The 19,923-nt window shown below is 43.7% G+C and overlaps 1 protein-coding gene across 1 annotated transcript; it reads left to right on the top strand.

Annotated features, from left to right (window-relative positions):
- Nucleotides 1–14: 14 nt before the first annotated feature.
- Nucleotides 15–19,558, top strand: LOC306968515 (uncharacterized protein; the record flags this gene model as incomplete). Its single annotated transcript, XM_079563920.1, has 10 exons — nt 15–1,401; nt 11,281–11,404; nt 11,491–11,589; nt 11,750–11,865; nt 13,800–15,582; nt 16,140–16,310; nt 17,085–17,258; nt 18,320–18,493; nt 18,652–18,698; nt 18,975–19,558. 10 exons carry the CDS (start codon nt 15–17, stop codon nt 19,556–19,558), a joined length of 4,659 nt encoding a protein of 1,552 aa, XP_079420046.1.
- Nucleotides 19,559–19,923: the final 365 nt, after the last annotated feature.

Genomic DNA, 19,923 nt, shown 5'->3' with positions numbered 1-19,923 from the left:
GATCTTCCGAAAGGATGTCCGATACTGAATCCGGAGAACAGGGTTCAGCTCCTGGTAGGCGACCCGCTGCAGAGGTGCCAACAGGTTATGGGCCCAGGCAAATCCCAGGTACAGCGATGCACGGAAGGGGACTGCCACCGCGCTTCGACGGAGACGAAGCCCGCTACCACATCTGGGAGGCAAGGTTTTTAGCGTACTTGAAAACCATCGGCCTCAAGGAAGCTATCTTGGGAAGTGATGTAGCAGCGGGGGCTAGCGCACAAGAAGCTGCGGAGCTTGGTAGGAAAAATGAACTGGCATATGCAGAACTGTGTGGTTGTTTGGATGATAAAACGCTAACGCTAATCCTCTATGAGGCACCGGATGATGGCAAGAAAAGCTTAGAAATATTGAGACGCCATTTCGAGTCAGAAGAAAAGCCGCGGATCGTCGGGCTGTACACAGAGCTAACCAATGTGCTAATGGCTAACGGGGAAGAGCTAGCGGACTATCTCGCACGTGTGGAGAAGATAGTGGCCGCATTAAACAGAGCTAAGGAGACCCTCAGTGATGCACTTTTGGTGGCGATGGTATTAAAAGGACTCACAGATGAATACAACCCATTTTCTGTGCATGTTACTCAGACGAGGGAAGCGCTAACCTTCAACGAGTTCAAGGCGAGGCTAAGAAGTTTTGAGTGCACACTCCGCTACCGTAGCAGGCCCCGAACAGATGAAGTAATGACCGCAAACTACAGAGCGTCCAAACCGAAGTTTAAAGAGGAGAAGAAATATTTCAATGGACAATGCTTTATTTGTGAGAAGATGGGACATAGAGCCAGAGACTGTAGAAACAAAGACAAGAAACCCCAGCGGAAAGTGACCAGTGCACATAACAGCAACAAGGTGGTCACTGTTACAGACACTGGACAAGTCACTCCCCGCGTTAAAGACCGACATAAGTCCACGGAGGACGAAGAGACGTTTGTGTTGCGGGTGAGTGAGTGGAAACCCCACGGCCTGGAGCAGCAGGGTCTACTCGTAGACAGCGGAGCCTCTGCCCACATCATGACCGAAGAGGGAGCCTTCATCAGATTCGACGAGACATTCCGGCCCAAGAACCACATCATGCAGCTGGCAGATGGGACCCGGATCACCGGCAGCGTACAGAGGAAGGGAGATGCGCAGATCGAGCTGACCGACTGCAACGGGAGAGTGGTGAGTGTCAAGCTCACTGACGCCCTCCTGATCCCAGGATACCCACAGAACATCCTGTCTGTGGATGCAGCAGCTTCGAAAGGAGCAAGGTTCAACTTTGAGAAGAATAACAACAAAATGATTCTTCCTGATGGCACAACATGTAGAATGAAGGTAAAAGACAGACTGTACTATCTGGACATTGTCACAGAGAAAGATGTAAACAGTGAGGATTCCTGTAATGTATCTTGTGATCTGAAAACTTGGCATGAGATAATGGGTCATTGCAACTATGGTGATATATTGAAACTTGAAACAGTTGTAAATGGTATGAAAATCAAAGATAAAGCATGCAGACCGAGCCAATGTGAGATTTGTCTAGAGGGTAAATTTTCCCAAAGCAGAAATAGACAAAGTGATGTGAGGGCCAAAGAGCCATTGGAGTTGGTACATACAGACCTGGGCGGGCCAATTACCCCAGAGTCATTTGAAGGATACAAATATGCTATAACTTTCACTGATGATTTTTCTGGTGCTCTCTATGTGTACTTCCTTAGAAGCAAAAACAAGGCGGTTGAGGCAACTAAGCAGTTTTTAGCAGACACAGCACCTTATGGTAAAGTAAAGCGTCTGAGATCAGACAATGGAACAGAATTTGTTTCAGAAGAATACCAGTCATTGCTGAGAGACAATGCTATAAAACATGAGAGGTCAGCGCCCTACTCCCCCCATCAAAATGGGACGGCGGAGAGGAACTGGCGCACATTGTTCGAAATGGTCCGATGCATGCTGATCGAGTCAGGTTTACCCAAAGAGTTGTGGCCTTATGCAGCCAGGACAGCTGCAGTCATAAGGAACAGGTGTTTCTGTAAGAGAACAGGGGAGACGCCCTATTTCCTTTTCACTGGAAAAAGACCAGATTTATCTAAAATGAAAAAGTTTGGTTCAGAGTGTATGGTGTATGAGCAAAACAGGAAAAAGCTAGATCCAAAAGGCAAAAAGGGAATTTTTGTTGGTTTTGATCGTCATTCACCTGCATATATGGTTTATTTTCCAGAGACCAACAAGGTTCAGAAACACAGACTGGTCCATTTCATTACCAAGAACGTGACTGAGAGTCAGACGCAGACTGACACGGACCAAATGGAGGACCACTTAGTAGAGTGGGTAACTATACCAAGTCAAACTAGTCAGCCACAGACTGACCAAACAGAGCAGACAGACTTAGACACTGAGCCGGACCCAGACAGAGACACAAATCTGACCACTGACATTGACACACAGACTCCACGTACCACTGGTAGAGTCAGAAATAAACCTAGGTACTTGGAGGACTATGAATGTACAGTGCAGAGCAGTGAGTTAACTATTGACTACTGTTATCGGGCTACTGTCGGGCTGCCACAGACTTTTAAGGAAGCTATGGCATCATCAACATTTGAAAAGTGGAAAAACGCGATGAGAGATGAAATGTCTGCACTTAAAGAGAACAACACCTTCTCACTTGTGCCGTTACCAGAGGGTAGACAGACAGTGGGGGGAAGGTGGGTATATGCTCTCAAAGAAGATGAAAAAGGGAATGAAACATACAAAGCTAGGTATGTAGCAAAGGGATACAGTCAGGTAGAAGGACTTGACTACTATGAGACATTCTCTCCGACTGCAAACCTAACGTCACTACGTGTACTGATGCAGCTGGCTGCACAGCATGACCTTACACTAAACCAGATGGACGTTAAGGCCGCATACTTGCATGCGCCTATTGACTGCGAAATATACATGGAACAACCCGAAGGTTTCCAGGTTAAATCAAAGAATGGTGTACAACTTGTGTGCAAGTTAAACAAATCTATCTACGGACTTAAACAGTCTGGCAGGAATTGGAACATGATGCTCCATGATTTTTTGATTGAGAATGAATTTGTGCAGAGCCAAGCTGACCACTGTATCTACACTAAACTGTCGGACAAAGAAAAAGTGATTTTATTAGTGTGGGTCGATGATATAGTTGTGGCTGCAAGTAATGAGATGTGTTTAAGAGAGGTCAAAGAGAAACTAAAGAGCAAGTTTAAAATGAAAGACCTCGGACATCTCACACACTTCATTGGGATTGATTTCACACAAAAAGAGGGCACTGTCAAAATGAACCAATCCAGGTACATTAAGAAAATACTGGAAAGGTTTGGTATGGCCGAGTGTAAAGCCAGAGCCACACCCAGTGAAACCAAATGTGACTTGTCACCAGAAGGGGATAAAACTGATCAAAGAAAATACAGAAAAATGTTGGGCAGCCTCATCTACATCATGACCTGTACTAGGCCTGATATCAGTTGGATTGTGAGTAGACTGTCACAGTACATGTCAGATCCCAGAGAAAAACACATGACAGCTTTAAAGCATGTGTACAGGTACTTACAAGGGACTAAGCACTATGAACTGTGTTATAGCCAGGGTACCACTAAACTAGAGCTGAGTGGATACTCAGATGCGGACTGGGCAAATGACGTCGAGGACAGAAAGAGCACTACAGGCTACTGCTTTAGCCTAAGTCAGGATGGTGCTATTGTTTCATGGAAAACAAAGAAACAACAAACAGTGGCACTGTCAACATGTGAAGCGGAATATGTAGCTCTGGCAGCTACTATTCAAGAAGCGCTCTATCTTACTCAACTATTAAAGGACATGGACCACAGTTTTGAGCAACCAACAAAAGTTTTTGAGGATAACCAGGGGACAATATGTCTTGCAAAGAACCCTGTGAACCGTCAAAGGAGTAAACATGTGGACATTAAGTATCATTTCATCAGGTCCAATGTGTTACAGGGCAAAATTGTTTTGGTGTACTGTCCAACTGATAACATGGTCGCAGATGTGTTTACAAAATCTGCCACTAGAGCCAAAATAGAAAAGTTTAAATGTTATATTTTTGGTAACTAGTGCTATAACAATGTGAGTGGCACCATCGAGTGGGGGTGTTAGAGTGCGATGTTTTGCCACTGTTTTGTGAGCACTACTTTGTTCAGCAGCGCAGGGTTACGCGCAGCGTTATAATAATAAAGGCGGAGCCTCCCCATGCGGTTCAGTTCAGAACGAGCACAGGGGCAATGTGGCTACTACCAAATATGAAACATGTCTCCCGTGTCATGATTGCCTGGCGACTGAGGTGGATCTTCCGAAAGGATGTCCGATACTGAATCCGGAGAACAGGGTTCAGCTCCTGGTAGGCGACCCGCTGCAGAGGTGCCAACAGTTTGCAATAAAGAAAATCGGCCCTCCGCTAAGAAAACTTGCCTACCCCTGCTCTAAACTCTCACAAGTACTTTTTGGTTTTTAAAATGTGCTATAGAAATAAAGTGGATTGGATACTTGAGTAACTTTATGAAGAACCTGTATTTATTAGAGTAGTTTTATCATACTGTACTTTCTATTCTGCTTGAGTAATATTGCAATGACGTTTCTTTACTCTTTCTTGAGGACATTTTTGAGGTATTTTCTTTGGAAATATTAGGAATTTCCTTTTATTACAAGTTGTGTTTCTCATAATTTAAGCAACTTAAATCTCAATTTTGCAGTTACTCACTGTGCTCAAGTAACATTTTCTCACTTTTCTTACTTTTGAGTATTTATTTGGGGCACTATGTCTTACTTGAATAATATTTTGGCTCCTCGACCACCTCTGGGCTTGTCTGTTTGAAGAATCCACCATCAGACTCCACCAGAACCAGCACGTCCTACACTCACACACGCTCGTGCACACACAACTCATTAATTCCTACTTCTGTCAAACTTTTAAACAACGAGTGGGAGAATAAACAGAGGAGGAGGAATCGTATGGCGATTGTGTAACGTTGATCAGTCACACTGTTTCAAAAATACATTTCTCCCTCAGGAGGCTCGTGAATGAAACCAACACCAAACCCTTTTGTCACGAACTGAAGCACAGACGCCAGAAGCTACGTTTGCCGTGTGGAGCTCGTCTTATTCTGCGTTTCCTTCCAGGTGCGAGGTTCTCCCGGACAGGCCCGGTCATGCTGCGGCCGTGTTGGCAGCTCTGAAGGAGAGGAGGACACCCACAGACTCACTCAGCCTGGATCTGCCTCCTCCTCCTCCTCCTCCTCCTCCTCCTCCTCCTCCTCCTCCTGCTGTGGTAAAGCTAGTTCGGCTCCGACACGGATATTCTTGTACAGTTTGACCTGTCAGCGTGTAGCACTTCAGGAGGGTTTATGTTTCCAGGTAAGAGGCTGAGCTGCACAGATAGGGAGCCGCTGATATATTTTTGATGGGTTTTATTCCTTCCTTCCACACACACACACACACACACACACTCTGGAGTGGAATATGGAGCAGGCTGCCTCATGTCTACGTATATACTCGGAATTGTAATGCGGATTTGCAAAGGTACAATGATCACACCTTTCACAACATGTACCAACTTAGAAAGAACTGAACTGGGACCAACCATGATTTAAGTAGTCCACAAGTAGGACTTATCGAACATTTTAAAATATTATTATTACATATACTATAATACATCACAGGCCCAACTTTGATTCACTGTTAGAAATACCCCAAAAGCAACACATTCACCATTTGTTGCCTATGTTATAGGGGCTAGATGCAAGTTGGCCATTTTATACTCACTACTGCCACCTCAGGTCATACGTGTAACTGCAGCTTCTATATTAAGCTTGTGCATGACGGCACTTCTGACCCGAAGTAACACCTTTTTGAGTGACAGTGCAGGATTTTAGAGGCAGTTGTGGTGAACAGGTCTGATTCCACACATTAGGACATGGCTGGAACATGTAGGGGGAGGAAAATACTTAATTTTAGCATTTTTAAACTCCGCATAATCCCTTTAATGTTTGATAACCTGCATTTTTACATAATGATAAACACGACAATGAACTTCATTATTTATGGAAGGAAGAAATGTATTCGTACTATCATCGTCACGAAGCGTTTTATACTTCATGCTATTACTCTCCCATAGATACAAAAAGAACATTATTATAACTGCACTTATAAGCTTTATAATATTTATAAAACAGAGATCTGACTGGTTGCATTCAGGAACAGAGATTTGTCAACACATTTCAAAATTGGTCTCACGATGGAGCCCTGTGTGAATGAAATAGTCCTTAAAACCTGAACTTGACAAATCCTAAAGCTGCATATGAGCCTGAGCAGTGAGCACCACCTGAACCACAGTAGAGAAATGTGGAATAGGAGAAAAAGGTTTGGTAATCAGTAACACACAACAAAAACACAAGAAAGAAGAAGTCTCACGGTGTAGTGCAACTTCTACAGAGGGACTATAGAGAGCATCCTGACCAGCTCCATCACTGTGTGGTTCTTCTACAGAGGGACTATAGAGAGCATCCTGACCATCACTGTGTGGTCCTTCTACAGAGGGACTATAGAGAGCATCCTGACCATCACTGTGTGGTTCTTCTACAGAGGGACTATAGAGAACATCCTGACCAGCTCCATCACTGTGGTTCTTCTACAGAGGGACTATAGAGAGCATCCAGACCATCACTGTGTGGTTCTTCTACAGAGGGACTATAGAGAACATCCTGACCAGCTCCATCACTGTGGTTCTTCTACAGAGGGACTATAGAGAGCATCCAGACCAGCTCCATCACTGTGGTTCTTCTACAGAGGGACTATAGAGAGCATCCTGACCATCACTGTGTGGTTCTTCTACAGAGGGACTATAGAGAGCATCCTGACCAGCTCCATCACTGTGTGGTTCTTCTACAGAGGGACTATAGAGAGCATCCTGACCATCACTGTGTGGTCCTTCTACAGAGGGACTATAGAGAGCATCCTGACCGGCTCCATCACTGTGTGGTTCTTCTACAGAGGGACTATAGAGAGCATCCTGACCATCACTGTGTGGTCCTTCTACAGAGGGACTATAGAGAGCATCCAGACCAGCTCCATCACTGTGTGGTTCTTCTACAGAGGGACGACAGAGAGCACCCTGACCGGCTCCATCACTGTGTGGTTCTTCTACAGAGGGACTACAGAGAGCATCCTAACCAGCTCCATCACTGTGTGGTTCTTCTACAGAGGGACTATAGAGAGCATCCTGACCAGCTCCATCACTGTGTGGTTCTTCTACAGAGGGACTATAGAGAGCATCCTGACCATCACTGTGAGGTTCTTCTACAGAGGGACTATAGAGAGCATCCTGACCATCACTGTGTGGTTCTTCTACAGAGGGACTACAGAGAGCATCCTAACCAGCTCCATCACTGTGTGGTTCTTCTACAGAGGGACTATAGAGAGCATCCTGACCAGCTCCATCACTGTGTGGTCCTTCTACAGAGGGACTATAGAGAGCATCCTGACCATCACTGTGAGGTTCTTCTACAGAGGGACTATAGAGAGCATCCTGACCATCACTGTGTGGTCCTTCTACAGAGGGACTATAGAGAGCATCCTGACCAGCTCCATCACTGTGTGTCACGGCGCCAGCACTGCCTCCTGCCGAAGGAGCCTCCAGCGCATCATGAGAGCAGCGGAGAAGATCTGTGGAGCCCCTCTCCCCTCTATTAAGGAGATGTCCTGCACCCGTCTCACCCACAAAGCTGTCAAAATCACCAGGGACCCTTCACACCCATCACAGTCGCTTCGCTACACAGGGCCATCGGGAAGCTGAACTCCCTGCCTTCCCTCCCACCCCTCTTCCCCCTCCCCTCGCTCCACGATCAAGGATGAGAGAAACATAATTTCAAACCATTCACATTGTTTGACAAATAAAAAATCTTGAATCTAATGTTTGGTTGTAGCATCTTAGGCTTCGATTACTGCACATTTGCTGCAGCGTCCAGTGTTACATTCGCTTTTCCACCAAGATTCCAAAGCCTTGTCCAACACATCCCAAAGACTCTCAATGGGGTTAAGATCTGGGCTCTGTGGACGCCAACACATCTCAAGCTCCTCTTTCGTGAGCTCCATGAATCCTGGCATTGTCATCTCGGAATATGCCCTTGCCATCAGGGAAGAAGAGATCCATTGATTGAATAACCTGGTCGTCAGCTATGTCATTCTTTGGGCTCATAGTGTCGCTGACCCCAGACCTGACCAACTGCGGCATCACCAGATCAGAGCAGTTAGTTATACATCCAGGTGGACACTTTATTTTGGTCAGGCAGTGTATTTAAGTAAATGTATTGCTTACACACAGGGATTTTATGTCAGTTTATGAAAAGGAAATGCCATTGAGGAGATTTGGCAGCCCAGGATCAGTCTGTGACTCAGCACATTACATTTAATCGTTCACGTAACAAACATTAAACAACAATGGGTAATATTCTGGCACCACCCTCCATTAGAGCTGTTGAGTAACATACCTGGGCGGCACAGTAGTTCAGCAGTTATTGCTCGTGCTTCACAGCTAGAAGGTCCGGGTTCGATTCCCACCAGAGACAGGGCCTTTCTGTGTGGAGTTTGCATGATCTCCCCGTGTTTGCGTAGGTTTCCTCCGGGTACTCCGGTTTCCCCTACCACTAAAAACATGGACAATAGGCCAGGATGAATGTGAGTGTGAGAGAGTGCGCATGGGGGACGACCAATGGCCGCTGGCTGCCCTGCTTTTTGACCACGAACGTGGGGGCCGCCATTGCTCCGCCATTGCTGTAGTACCTCCATATCGCCGCTATTGAAAAGCATTGGACTTTAGACACGTTAAAAACTACTTTAAAGCCTTGTTTCAATTTTTTCAACACTAGACTAGGCCAGATATTCCTCCTGAGATAACGCTGGGTTAATCACAATATATGAAACCAGACTGGTTTTCGTAATATGAATTTTCTAAATCTCGTACTTAATGGGGGTCGGACTGTTAGCATTGGAGCATCGCGAGCTACACGTCACGCAAGGGCCGAGTCTACGGAGAAAATCCCGCCCTTATGTCCTTTTTTAGGAACATGCTTCGTCAGAGCTGGGGAGGAGGAGTCTGTAAATCCTCCATGAATTGCCCCACGGCCGTGGTCATTATGGTAAACGGGGAGGAGTGAGCATAAGACGTCCATTTTTTTTTTACAGTTTATGGGGACGACGGATGGAAATTAGCCCAAAGGCTACAATCCGGTGTGGCTTCTTTGTGTCTTGCTTGTTTGGTCTGTCCCGACGAAATAAGTTTTCTAATATTTATCACAGTTACAGACTTTTTTAAATCAACACATACTTTTAAATATTAATATTGGAACGCTTTTCCTTTTCTTTTCGTAGAGAAACCTTAACACATGTTAAGTTTTATGCTAGTGATCTCAAATGGAAAATGGACGACAGGGTTTATGTTGTTGACACAAAATATGTATCAATGATGATTTTGGTGATGTTGGATCTTACTTAGTCTATGAAAGAAATAATTGGCATGCAAGTTTTATCAATTTAAACTAAAATAATGAGTTCCCTTATTTAATTTTTTTTAATTTAACAAGCCAGTGCTCCAAACACCTTTTTACTTGATTTGACTAAAGTGTTCCGCTTAAAATATTTTAACACAGTTACTGAAGTAAATATTTTGTGATCTCTAGGACACACCCACTAGTTATTGTTCTCATGGGAACACAACAGGTTAAAAGTCTCTTGCCAGACAACCCAGACATGCTGCTTTCTTTTTTCACTGCGTTGTTTTCCGCCTTAGGGACAAGAAGAGATATTTGGTTTATGGTAGGTATGGCTACCAAAACTGCGAGAAACAACTTTTTGTCGACGATGCCTTTAAAATCATTATTATCGCTTTAGTATTTCGGTTATTCACAGCTTTGAAGATGAACTGCAGTGGGACAGTGTCACAAGTAAAGGTAAATAACCTCACTATTTCAGACCATTTTTGATCAGGCTTATTTGTGACTTGATCTCAAGGTAGGACTCGGTGTGAAAGGTTTGAGAACCTACTGTAGTGCCTATGTGTTGCTATTACAAATGCCTGTTTAGACATTAGTTTGAATAGTGTTTCCCTGGTGGATGGTCTAGGATCACAATTATGGCAACTAGAATAAGTGATCTATTTGAGAGTGAGTTATTCAAATACTTTGCCCCTCCCTGTCCCACCAAATCACACACCTAAACCCATCTTTTAATGTCGGATCAGCTAATATTCTTCTCTATCACATTTGATGAAAAGGAAAATGATTGAAGAGATTTGCTTTAATATCCTTTATGCTTACTGTGCCCTGTAAATCAGTGACTGTCAGATCTTATTTGAAAAATAGTCAGAAAACAAGACACTTAAGACAGCTTCACTCAACTCATTCATAAACCTGTTGTAGTGTAGTCCTGGTTTGCTCCAGAGCAAATCTGCTGTAAAAGATTCCACTCAAATTACATTCACAATGTGTCCCTTTGAACTGGTGCCTTTAAAGTCCGCCTTGTTGTGTCTGGCATTTTTTGCTTCAAATCTTTTCTTTTGTTTTTGTCCATGGATTTTTGTCTATGGATTTTCAGTTGTTTCAAATCCCAATTTAGTGTTGTATTGAAGAATAGATGAAACATTTTGATTTTTCAGTGACTAGAAAGATTCAACAGCTGAAAGGTTTGCGAGATTAATCTAAAATTGTTATTGTTATTATTGTTTTCATTCATGTTAATGATTACTGACCTGAAAAGTGCCTGTAATTATGGTCTTTACTGATGTCTTTTGTGTTCAACAATTGTGTGACTGGTTATAAACAGGTGAAGTGTGGAGGCTGGAGACTGCTTTTGTGTGTTTGGATGATTGGATACATTTAATATAATTTACTTAAATAAACCTACTTGCTAACAACAAATGGAAACTAGCTTAAGCTAAATCTTGAACGTTTTCCCCCCGCATTTTCACTGTTAAATAAACTAATAAACTCAACTAAACTTCCCAATATTGCTCTTTTGTGCTTAAATTAATAAAAAAAAAAATAACACACATCGAGATATTATTGTTGTCAGGTGCTGCTTTAAAATCACCCAGCGTTTTAGCTCAGTTGAACTCCCTGAGTGTGCTCCTGGCTTGTCTACAAGTTCCAATAAAAATAAAGAGCTGCCTGTTTGTCCGGTTCTCTGTCATCATCTGTATCGTTTTTGTGTGTTGTTTACATTCGCCCTCATTTAGGCGTGATCATGAGTGACATCACAGAGGGGCGGGGCTCTGGACCCAAGCCCAGGGACAGAAACAGCAGTGAATTCTCTTCAGATTCAACCAAAATGTTGTCCAGCCTCGACTCGATGGAAAACGAGTAAGTGTCCTGTACCTCACCCGTACATGGACATAGAAACTATTCATTCAGAGACACTTTTTTCATTTTGCTGTTCGCCCTTACAGACCTGAGTCTCCAGTGTTTCGCTGTGTGTCTACAAGCAGTGAATACTCTATAGAGGAATCTATTTCCTTTGAAGAACCTCAGGCCATGTCTCCTCCACAGTAAGTCAACTCAATGTGAATTAAAACTGCAGCAGTGCTTAGGGCCCTTTCAGGAACATGTTTCATTTGGAACTGCTGACACCCTGATATGTGTCTGTTGACATTTAGACACAACTCGTTTAGAGATACTTTCCTCTACATGTGCTGTTCTCTCTGACAGAGCTGAGTCTCCAGGGTGCAGCAGTGAATCTATGTGTAGTGAGGACTCTAAGGACGCCCCTCTTCTCTTCAGGAAAACGCAGCCCAAGTCTCATCCGCGGTACGGGAAATCAAAGAGTATTATAATGCATGGGGTTGGAAAAAGAAGGCCCTTGGTTTGCATAGGTGTAGCCGTGTGGTGTGGTGTTTTCATGTTCTCTCTGAGCCTGTATATGTTACCTTTCGGGTTTCCCCGACCCCCCATAAACATGTTTGGTCCTGGAGCTAATTATTCCCCCAATATAACTATCAACCATTGGATGAGTTAAGTTAAGTCTGACTCAGGAATGACTTCCTGTGGGGTTTGTTAGTGGGCCGTTTTTCATCTTTCAATATCACTTTTGCTGATATTATTTTATCTAAAATGTGTATGTAGAAAGTTCCTCTTTGGTTAAGATATATAATATGTCATTCCTCGTAATTAATCCAGCATTGTGTTCAGTATTACCCGAACATTGCACATTTGCCAGTAACTAATGCATGTAGTAATTTTTGTTGTCCTTTCCAGGATTGAAAGACAAGCTTCCTTTGAAGCACCTTCTTTGACACCTTCTTGCAGACGTGCCAATAGTGACCAGAGCAAGGAAATGTTGGACAACATGATTAAAAAGATAAAAATGTGAGCAGCTTTAATTTATTCATGTACTAGAGGGAGTGGTTGGTTTTGGTTTTGGATGGGGCTGATGACGTAGATCGTAAAGTGTTGGGCATCGGTCTGGAAAAGTAAATTATGAAAGTGAAAAGTGCTATATATGACTAATGCATTAACGTGAGGGCAACCAGTGGTTCTCATTTAATGGGTCAGGATCCAAAAGTGGATCACAAAAAAGAGTGGATTGTCAGGTGGCCAGAGTTTTCATAGCCAGCCTTCAATGCTTGAATCCACAGAACTCTGTGAGAAAATATGTTTTTTGATGTTATAGTAGGGTGAGACTACAGAATGTTTCTATGGTGAAATGGTGATATTTTTATTTGCATTGTTATGATTGAACGTGGGACCTCAAACTGTACCAGTTGAGCAACACTGCATTAAGCAATTCATCATTTGAAATTGCACATACATAGTGGCATTCCCAGACTGAAAACAGCAGCATGCAATTTGATAACCAGCTTCATATTCTGTTTTGTCAGGCCTGACTGACATTTTCCCATTATATGGTCATGTTTCTTATGCACTTTGAACTTGCTGGCAAATACTGATGTAAAATGTGTCTAGACACGTTTATTACATTCTGTTTTTTTTCAAAAGCAAAAAATATAAATTAAACGATTGCAAGTTTGCAAGTCTTTAAAAAATAGATAAAATGTCTAACCCTGAGCTATCGTTGCAATCTTCAGCTATGTTGCCCTCTGACCAGCATATGTACCTGGTGCCTTCATCTGTTCAAATGTTTTTATTCTGCAGACAAAGACCGAAGACAGTGGATTGCAGCTCTGCCAAGGATCCCTCCGCAGAAGAAGAATTGAAATTCATATTTACAGTGAATTCTGTTTTGTATTTCAACTTTCAACTATGTAGCATCTTATGTTTGTAAGTGCACCTCAGGTAGCTTTATGGACAAAAATCCCACATGTAAAGCATACCGAGACCGGAGAAAAATGAAATCACATAATAAGCATGTTGGCATAACCTAGATCACATTTAAAAGGTTTTCAGGACAATAATAATATAAAAAAACACTCATTAATCCTCATAATAACTTTGATGGTGCAGTTTGGGGAGTTGAGTGAAACAAAATTGTAATCATAAAAGTGACAAAATCATCAGTTTTGTTAAAGCTGAGCTGAAAACACTCTACACTATAATAGCAGCAGATGACCCACAACAAGTGCCCATTGATGATGATGAGGCAGGAATTAAAGAGGCGTTTCGAAAGATAACCCTGGACTTCCTAAAGGGCATGAATCAGGATAAAATGGTTGACCGACTGCACAACAGTATGTTCAGTACTATAGTACTATAGTGATGACAAGCTGATTCAGAGATGTGTTCATACTTTTCTGTATTTTAGGGTTCCTACGTCCAGTGTGCTTATCTAAACTGAAGTCCCATCTTCAACAGAGGTTCAAGTATGTGCATGAGGGTGTGGCTGAAGCAGGAAGCCCCGCCCCCCTGAAGCAGATCTACACAGAGCTGTACATCACAGAGGGAGGAACCTCAGAGGTCAACCAGGAACATGAGGTCAGGCAGCTAGAGGCATATGCACTGAGCCGACCAGAGAAGACCATCAACTGTGAGAATGTCTTTAAAGGTCCTGCCGATAGACAGGAACCAATCAGGACAGTGCTGACGAAAGGTGTCGCTGGCGTGGGGAAAACAGTGTTGACTCAGAAGTTCAGTCTGGACTGGGCTGAAGGTAGAACCAACCAGGACATCGATCTGCTGTTCCCCTTCACTTTCAGAGAGCTCAATGTGCTCAGAGACAGACAGTTCAGCCTGTTGGAACTGCTGCACCACTTCTTCTGCCAATCCAGAGAACTCAGCAGCATTGAAGACCTCCAAGTCATCTTCATCTTGGATGGTCTGGATGAGTGCAGACTTCCTCTGGACTTCAGCCAGACCAGTGTCCTGATGGAGCCCACAGAGAGTGCCTCAGTGGAGGTGCTGCTGGTGAACCTCATCAGGGGGAGCCTGCTTCCCTCTGCTTCCCTCTGGATAACCACACGTCCCGCAGCGGCCAATCAGATCCCTGCCAAATATGTCTCCATGGCAACAGAAGTGCGAGGGTTCGCCGACCCACAGAAGGAGCAATACTTTATGAAGAGATTCAGAGACGAGCAGCAGGCCACAGTGGTCATCTTCCACATCAAGAGCATTCGCAGCCTGTACATAATGTGCCACATTCCAATCTTCTGCTGGATCCTCTCCACAGTCCTGGAGAACCTCTTAAGATTCATGGAGGGAGCAGAGCTCCCCCGCACCCTCACCAACCTCTACATCCACTTCCTGGTGGTCCAAGCCAAAGTCAAGAACATCAAGTATCATGAGGCATCAGGCCTGGACTTTCACTGGACTCAAGAGACCAAGAAGATGGTGCTGTCTTTGGCAAAGTTGGCTTTTGAGCAGCTGCAGAAAGGAAACCTGATCTTCTACGAGAGTGATCTGAGCGAGTGTGGGCTGGACGCTGCAGCCGCCTCGATGTACTCCGGAGTCTTCACACAGGTCTTTAGAGAGGAGCAAGGTTTGTACCAGGACAGGGTCTACTGCTTTATCCATCTGAGTGTGCAAGAGTTTCTGGCTGCTCTTCACGTCCATGAGACATTCTTTAGCACTGGAGAGAACCTGTTGGCTGAGGAAGGGTCTGCCTCCTTGTGGGCTGAAAAGAAGGGAAAATTCCCAGGATTCTACCAGTTTGCTATTGCGCAGGCCTTACAGAGTCCAAACGGACACCTGGATTTGTTCTTGCGCTTCCTGCTGGGGCTGTCTCTGGAGCAGAACCAGAGGCTGCTGCAAGGTCTGCTGAGTCAAGGAGACAGAGGGTCCCAAACTGTTCAAAAGACAATCCAGTACATACGTAGGAAGATCCGAGACAATCCTTCCCCAGAGAAAAGCATCAACTTGTTCCACTGTCTGAGTGAACTAAATGACACATCATTGGTGGAGTCTATTCAGCAGTACATAAGTTCAGGACATCTCTCTAAAAAGGAGCTCTCTTCAAGTCAATGGTCAGCCCTGGTGTTTCTGCTGCTCTCGTCAGAGAAACAGCTGGAAGAGTTTGACCTGAAGAAGTTCTGTCCTTCGGAGGAGGCGCTGCTGCGGCTGCTCCCGGTCGTTAAGGCTTCTCGTCGATCTCTGTACGTCATCTCTCTGTATCTTATTTATTTGATAGTTTACATTTCCTACAGGTTTATCATGTGTGGAGCTTCGGCCCGACTTTAGACACTGTTTCAGACCTCATCTTAGTTTGTATTTTCAACTTAGTGCAGAGAGTTCCACATGCAGTCTCAATCCATTAAAGGAAAATCTGTCGAAAAATGTTCTTTGTTCAGAGTCTGCAGTCCTTCAGAGATGCTTCTCTGAAAGAGTTTATGGTATTAGTCCTCATTTCAACAGACTGTCCCAGTTCACTGTCTTAAGCAATAAGTTCTTGCTGTTCTGGTATCTTCAGAATACAATTTTGCAGAAAAGGTTATTGTTTTAATATTATTATGTCATATCTCCCGACAAAAAGTGTGGATGGTTTGCTTAATAGATAAAATTTCCAATGATAAATTTTTTATCTGTACACTCTCAAATTCCATTACTCTCTAATTTTCAAAGGATGAGAGACGTCTTTCTCATATGATGGTTGAAATATACATTTTTCAATTAAGGAAACATCTTGAATGTCTCTACATGTGCTCATCTCCAGGTTGAACGGCTGTAACCTGACGCAGAGGAACTGTGGTGCTCTGGCCTCAGTCCTCAGCTCACAGTCAAATCTCAGAGAACTGGATCTCAGCAACAACCCACTTCTGGACTCAGGAGTAAAGGCTCTATTTGGGGACCTAGAGAGCACCCCCTGCAGACTGGAAACGCTCAGGTCAGAACAATTATTATTAGTTATGTGTGTTATGTGATGCCTCTCTTTTACCTGATTATTTTGTCACCTCATAACAAGCAATATAGTGGAATATCGGACAACTCAGCAATAAGCCTTTGATTTGGAATTCAGCCTTCTCACAAATTTCAAATACATAGTCAACATATTGCAATAATCATGAGTTTTGGGCATCAGGAGCCGGCGGGGAGGGCGACAGGAGCGGGCAGGAACGAGATTAAAATCTATTACCGTGCAGCTCTCTACAATGGGGCGCTGTTGATGCTATGGGGCGCCGCTGTCAAGTGCCCTTGCGTGCCGACTATATTTAAAAAAAAAAAAGTTCTCTCTATCGTATTGGCGCCTCGTCCTTTCCGCGCCCCTATGAAAGACATATATTGCGTATGCCTTTTTTGTGCCACTGACTGCGGTTCACCTCAAAGAGTTGAATCCGAGTAACAATATCATTGACGACTCAGGAGCCTCGCTGGCGCTCTCTGCACTAGACAAACATGGACAACTTGAAATCCTCAGGTACGAATGTGAGATTGTCACATGAGGAGCACATTTGTCTGTACTATTTTATTGTAATTAATTTATCTTTATGTTGACGCTTTATCGATTTGATCTGCTTTCTTGTAATTGTATGTAACTGTGAAGCACTTTGAATTGCCTTGTGTATAAATTGTGCTCTACAAATAAACTTGCCTTGCCTCTTCAACTCCATTGATAGTCTATCCCAATGATGGAGTGATCCTGTGTTAAATTTTGTTTCAGGCTGAGCAGCTGTCACCTGTCAGAGGGCAGCTGTGCTCCTCTTAGTTCTCTCCTGAAGCGGTCTGCGTCCATGCTGAAGGTGCTGGACCTTAGCAACAATGACCTCCACGACTCTGGGCTGGCACTGATCTGCTCGGGCCTTCAGGGTCCAACCTGTGAACTGCAAAGTCTCAAGTGAGAGATTCCACCAATTAAGCCTAAAAGATTTTGGAAAAATATATAGCCATGGATATATATTTTTTTGGTGAATAGACTGAAATGTGAATTGCTAAGCTAAAACAAGAATCACATGCATGTTTGTAGAGGTCTGAAAGTCCAATGGATTGTTTGTTTGTTGGTTGGTTGGTTGGTTGGTTGGTTGGTTGGTTTGTTGGTTTGGTTTGTTTGGTTTGTTTGGATTGTTTGGTTTGTTTGTTTGTTGGTTTGTTTGGTTTGTTTGGTTTGTTTGGTTTGTTTGGTTTGTTTGGTTGTTGGTTTGTTTGGTTTGTTTGTTTAGTTTGTTTGGTTTGTTTGTTTGGTTTGTTGGTTTGTTTGGTTTGTTTGGTTTGTTTGGTTTGTTTGGATTGTTTGGTTTGTTTGGTTTGTTTGGATTGTTTGGTTTGTTTGGTTTGTTTGTTGGTTTGTTTGGTTTGTTTGGTTTGTTTGGTTTGTTTGGTTTGTTTGGATTGTTTGGTTTGTTTGGTTTGTTTGGTTTGTTTGGATTGTTTGGTTTGTTTGGATTGTTTGGTTTGTTTGTTTGTTGGTTTGTTTGGTTTGTTTGGTTTGTTTGGTTTGTTTGGTTTGTTTGGTTGTTGGTTTGTTTGGTTTGTTTGTTTGGTTTGTTTGGTTTGTTTGTTTGGTTTGTTTGGTTTGTTTGGTTTGTTTGGTTTGTTTGGTTTGTTTGGTTTGTTATACCATTGTATATGTAAAATGGTAAAAATGATGAAAATCTCAACTTATATAGCACTTTTCTACCTTCCTACATTCGGCCCAAAGCGCTTTACTACAAGGAACCTGTCACCCACTCACACTCTGAGTCATACACCACTGTACAGACACTGGAGGCAAGGTGGGTGAAATGTCTTGCATAAGGACACAATGGCAGTGTGCATTTTCAGGAGCTGGGATTCGAGCCCCCAACCTCCCGATTATGACGACCCGCTCTACTAATGGTGCCACTTTCGCCCTTTGTAACTTAAGACAACACACTTTGAGTTGTGATTGTATTGACTTTTCAACCTTTTCTTTTTCATCAGTCTCTCCGGGTGCCTGGTCTCAAAGGAAGGCTGCGACCATCTGGCCTCAGCTCTGAACTCAAACCCTTCCCACCTCAAAGAGCTAGATCTGAGCTACAACCATCCAGGAGAAACAGGGACCCAGCTCATGCAGGCGCTGACCAGGGACCCCCAATGCAGACTGGACACACTCAGGTACTCAGCAAGCACGTGTCTTACAAAAGGTTCATAGGTGCATATTCAAACACAACCACACAATTGGCTGGATTGGAGAACATCATTTGTAATCATAGCCTTGTAGAGAAATGTTTGCTTTTGCGATTCATGTATCACCCCATACCCTTCTTTTCCAGAGTGGACCCCAGTGGAAAGAAGTGGCTGGTGCCTGGCCCTAAAAAGTGTAAGTATTTAAGGTGGCTACTACAACTGAGACAAATTGTGAAAATCTTGAAAATCTTTACAACGATGTCTATGGCGCTGTTTAAAATTAATTTAAACTTCGTCCAAGCCATTTTTAAAGAGGTACATTATGAGTTACACTACAAGAAATATGAATGCTGTGGTACTCAATTTACTTTAAAAGTGGATTATAGACTTGTACACACTATGAACTGATGGATAGAGAGGTTGTAGTGATGCAAACTAAACTACTTACTCAGCGATTCTTTTTCTACAGACTTTGTCGAGCTCACTCTGGATCTGAACACTGCCAGTAAGAACCTCACCTTGTCCCACAATGGCAAGAAAGTGACCGTACGCACAGAGAAGCAGCCGTATCCCGATCACCCCGAGCGCTTCGACTACTGGTACCAGGTTCTGTGCACCGAGGGCCTGACGGGGCGCTGCTACTGGGAGGTGGAGTGGAAGAAACTGTGCCACATCGGGGTGACCTACAAGAGCATTCGGAGGAAAGGGGACAGCAACGGCTGCAGACTCGGGCGTAACCACCGCTCCTGGAACATCAAGTGTACCGAGAGTTTCCTCCATGTGTGGCACAACAACAAGCGGACGGTGATCACGCTCTCCGGTGCCATCGCCTCCATTCCCAAGAAGATTGCACTGTACCTGGATTGGCCGGCTGGGACCCTCTCTTTCTACGCCGTGTGCGGTGATGAGCTGGTCCACCTGCACAGCTACAGCACCAAGTTCACAGAGCCTCTGTACGCAGCGTGTGGATTTGGATACCTTTGTCAGTTTGGTTCCACTGTGACTCTCTGTGAGCAGTTGGACAACAAAGGAGCAAAGGAGGACACGGATTAAAACAGTGGACTTATTTTGACCACTCGATCTGTGTAACCCAGACATCACTAACTCTATGCCCATGGGCGCGGGTGCTCTTTGCAGCTTAGAACAGTTCCTCTGGTTCCTCTTCCTTCTTTAATAAACAGATGGGAGGTCATTTCTCAACACAGGTGCTAAATAGCAATTGCAAGCTGGAAATTAGCATATAGCCATTTATAGGAAAAAAGAGATGACTGCCATATTAGAAGCGTTTTATAGCAATTGCAAAAGTACTGCTAATGCTAAAAAATACTGGCATGAAGTTTTTTGAGTGAAAGTTTTGAAAAGTGTACTGTATACTCATCCCCATTGAAAAAAGTTTGGAAAAAGTTTGTAAAGTAAAT

Source organism: Gobius niger, assembly GCF_951799975.1.
Source record: "Gobius niger genome assembly, chromosome: 1".
NCBI classification, from domain to species: Eukaryota; Metazoa; Chordata; class Actinopteri; order Gobiiformes; family Gobiidae; genus Gobius; species Gobius niger.
This window is presented reverse-complemented; position numbering and strand designations above follow the sequence as displayed.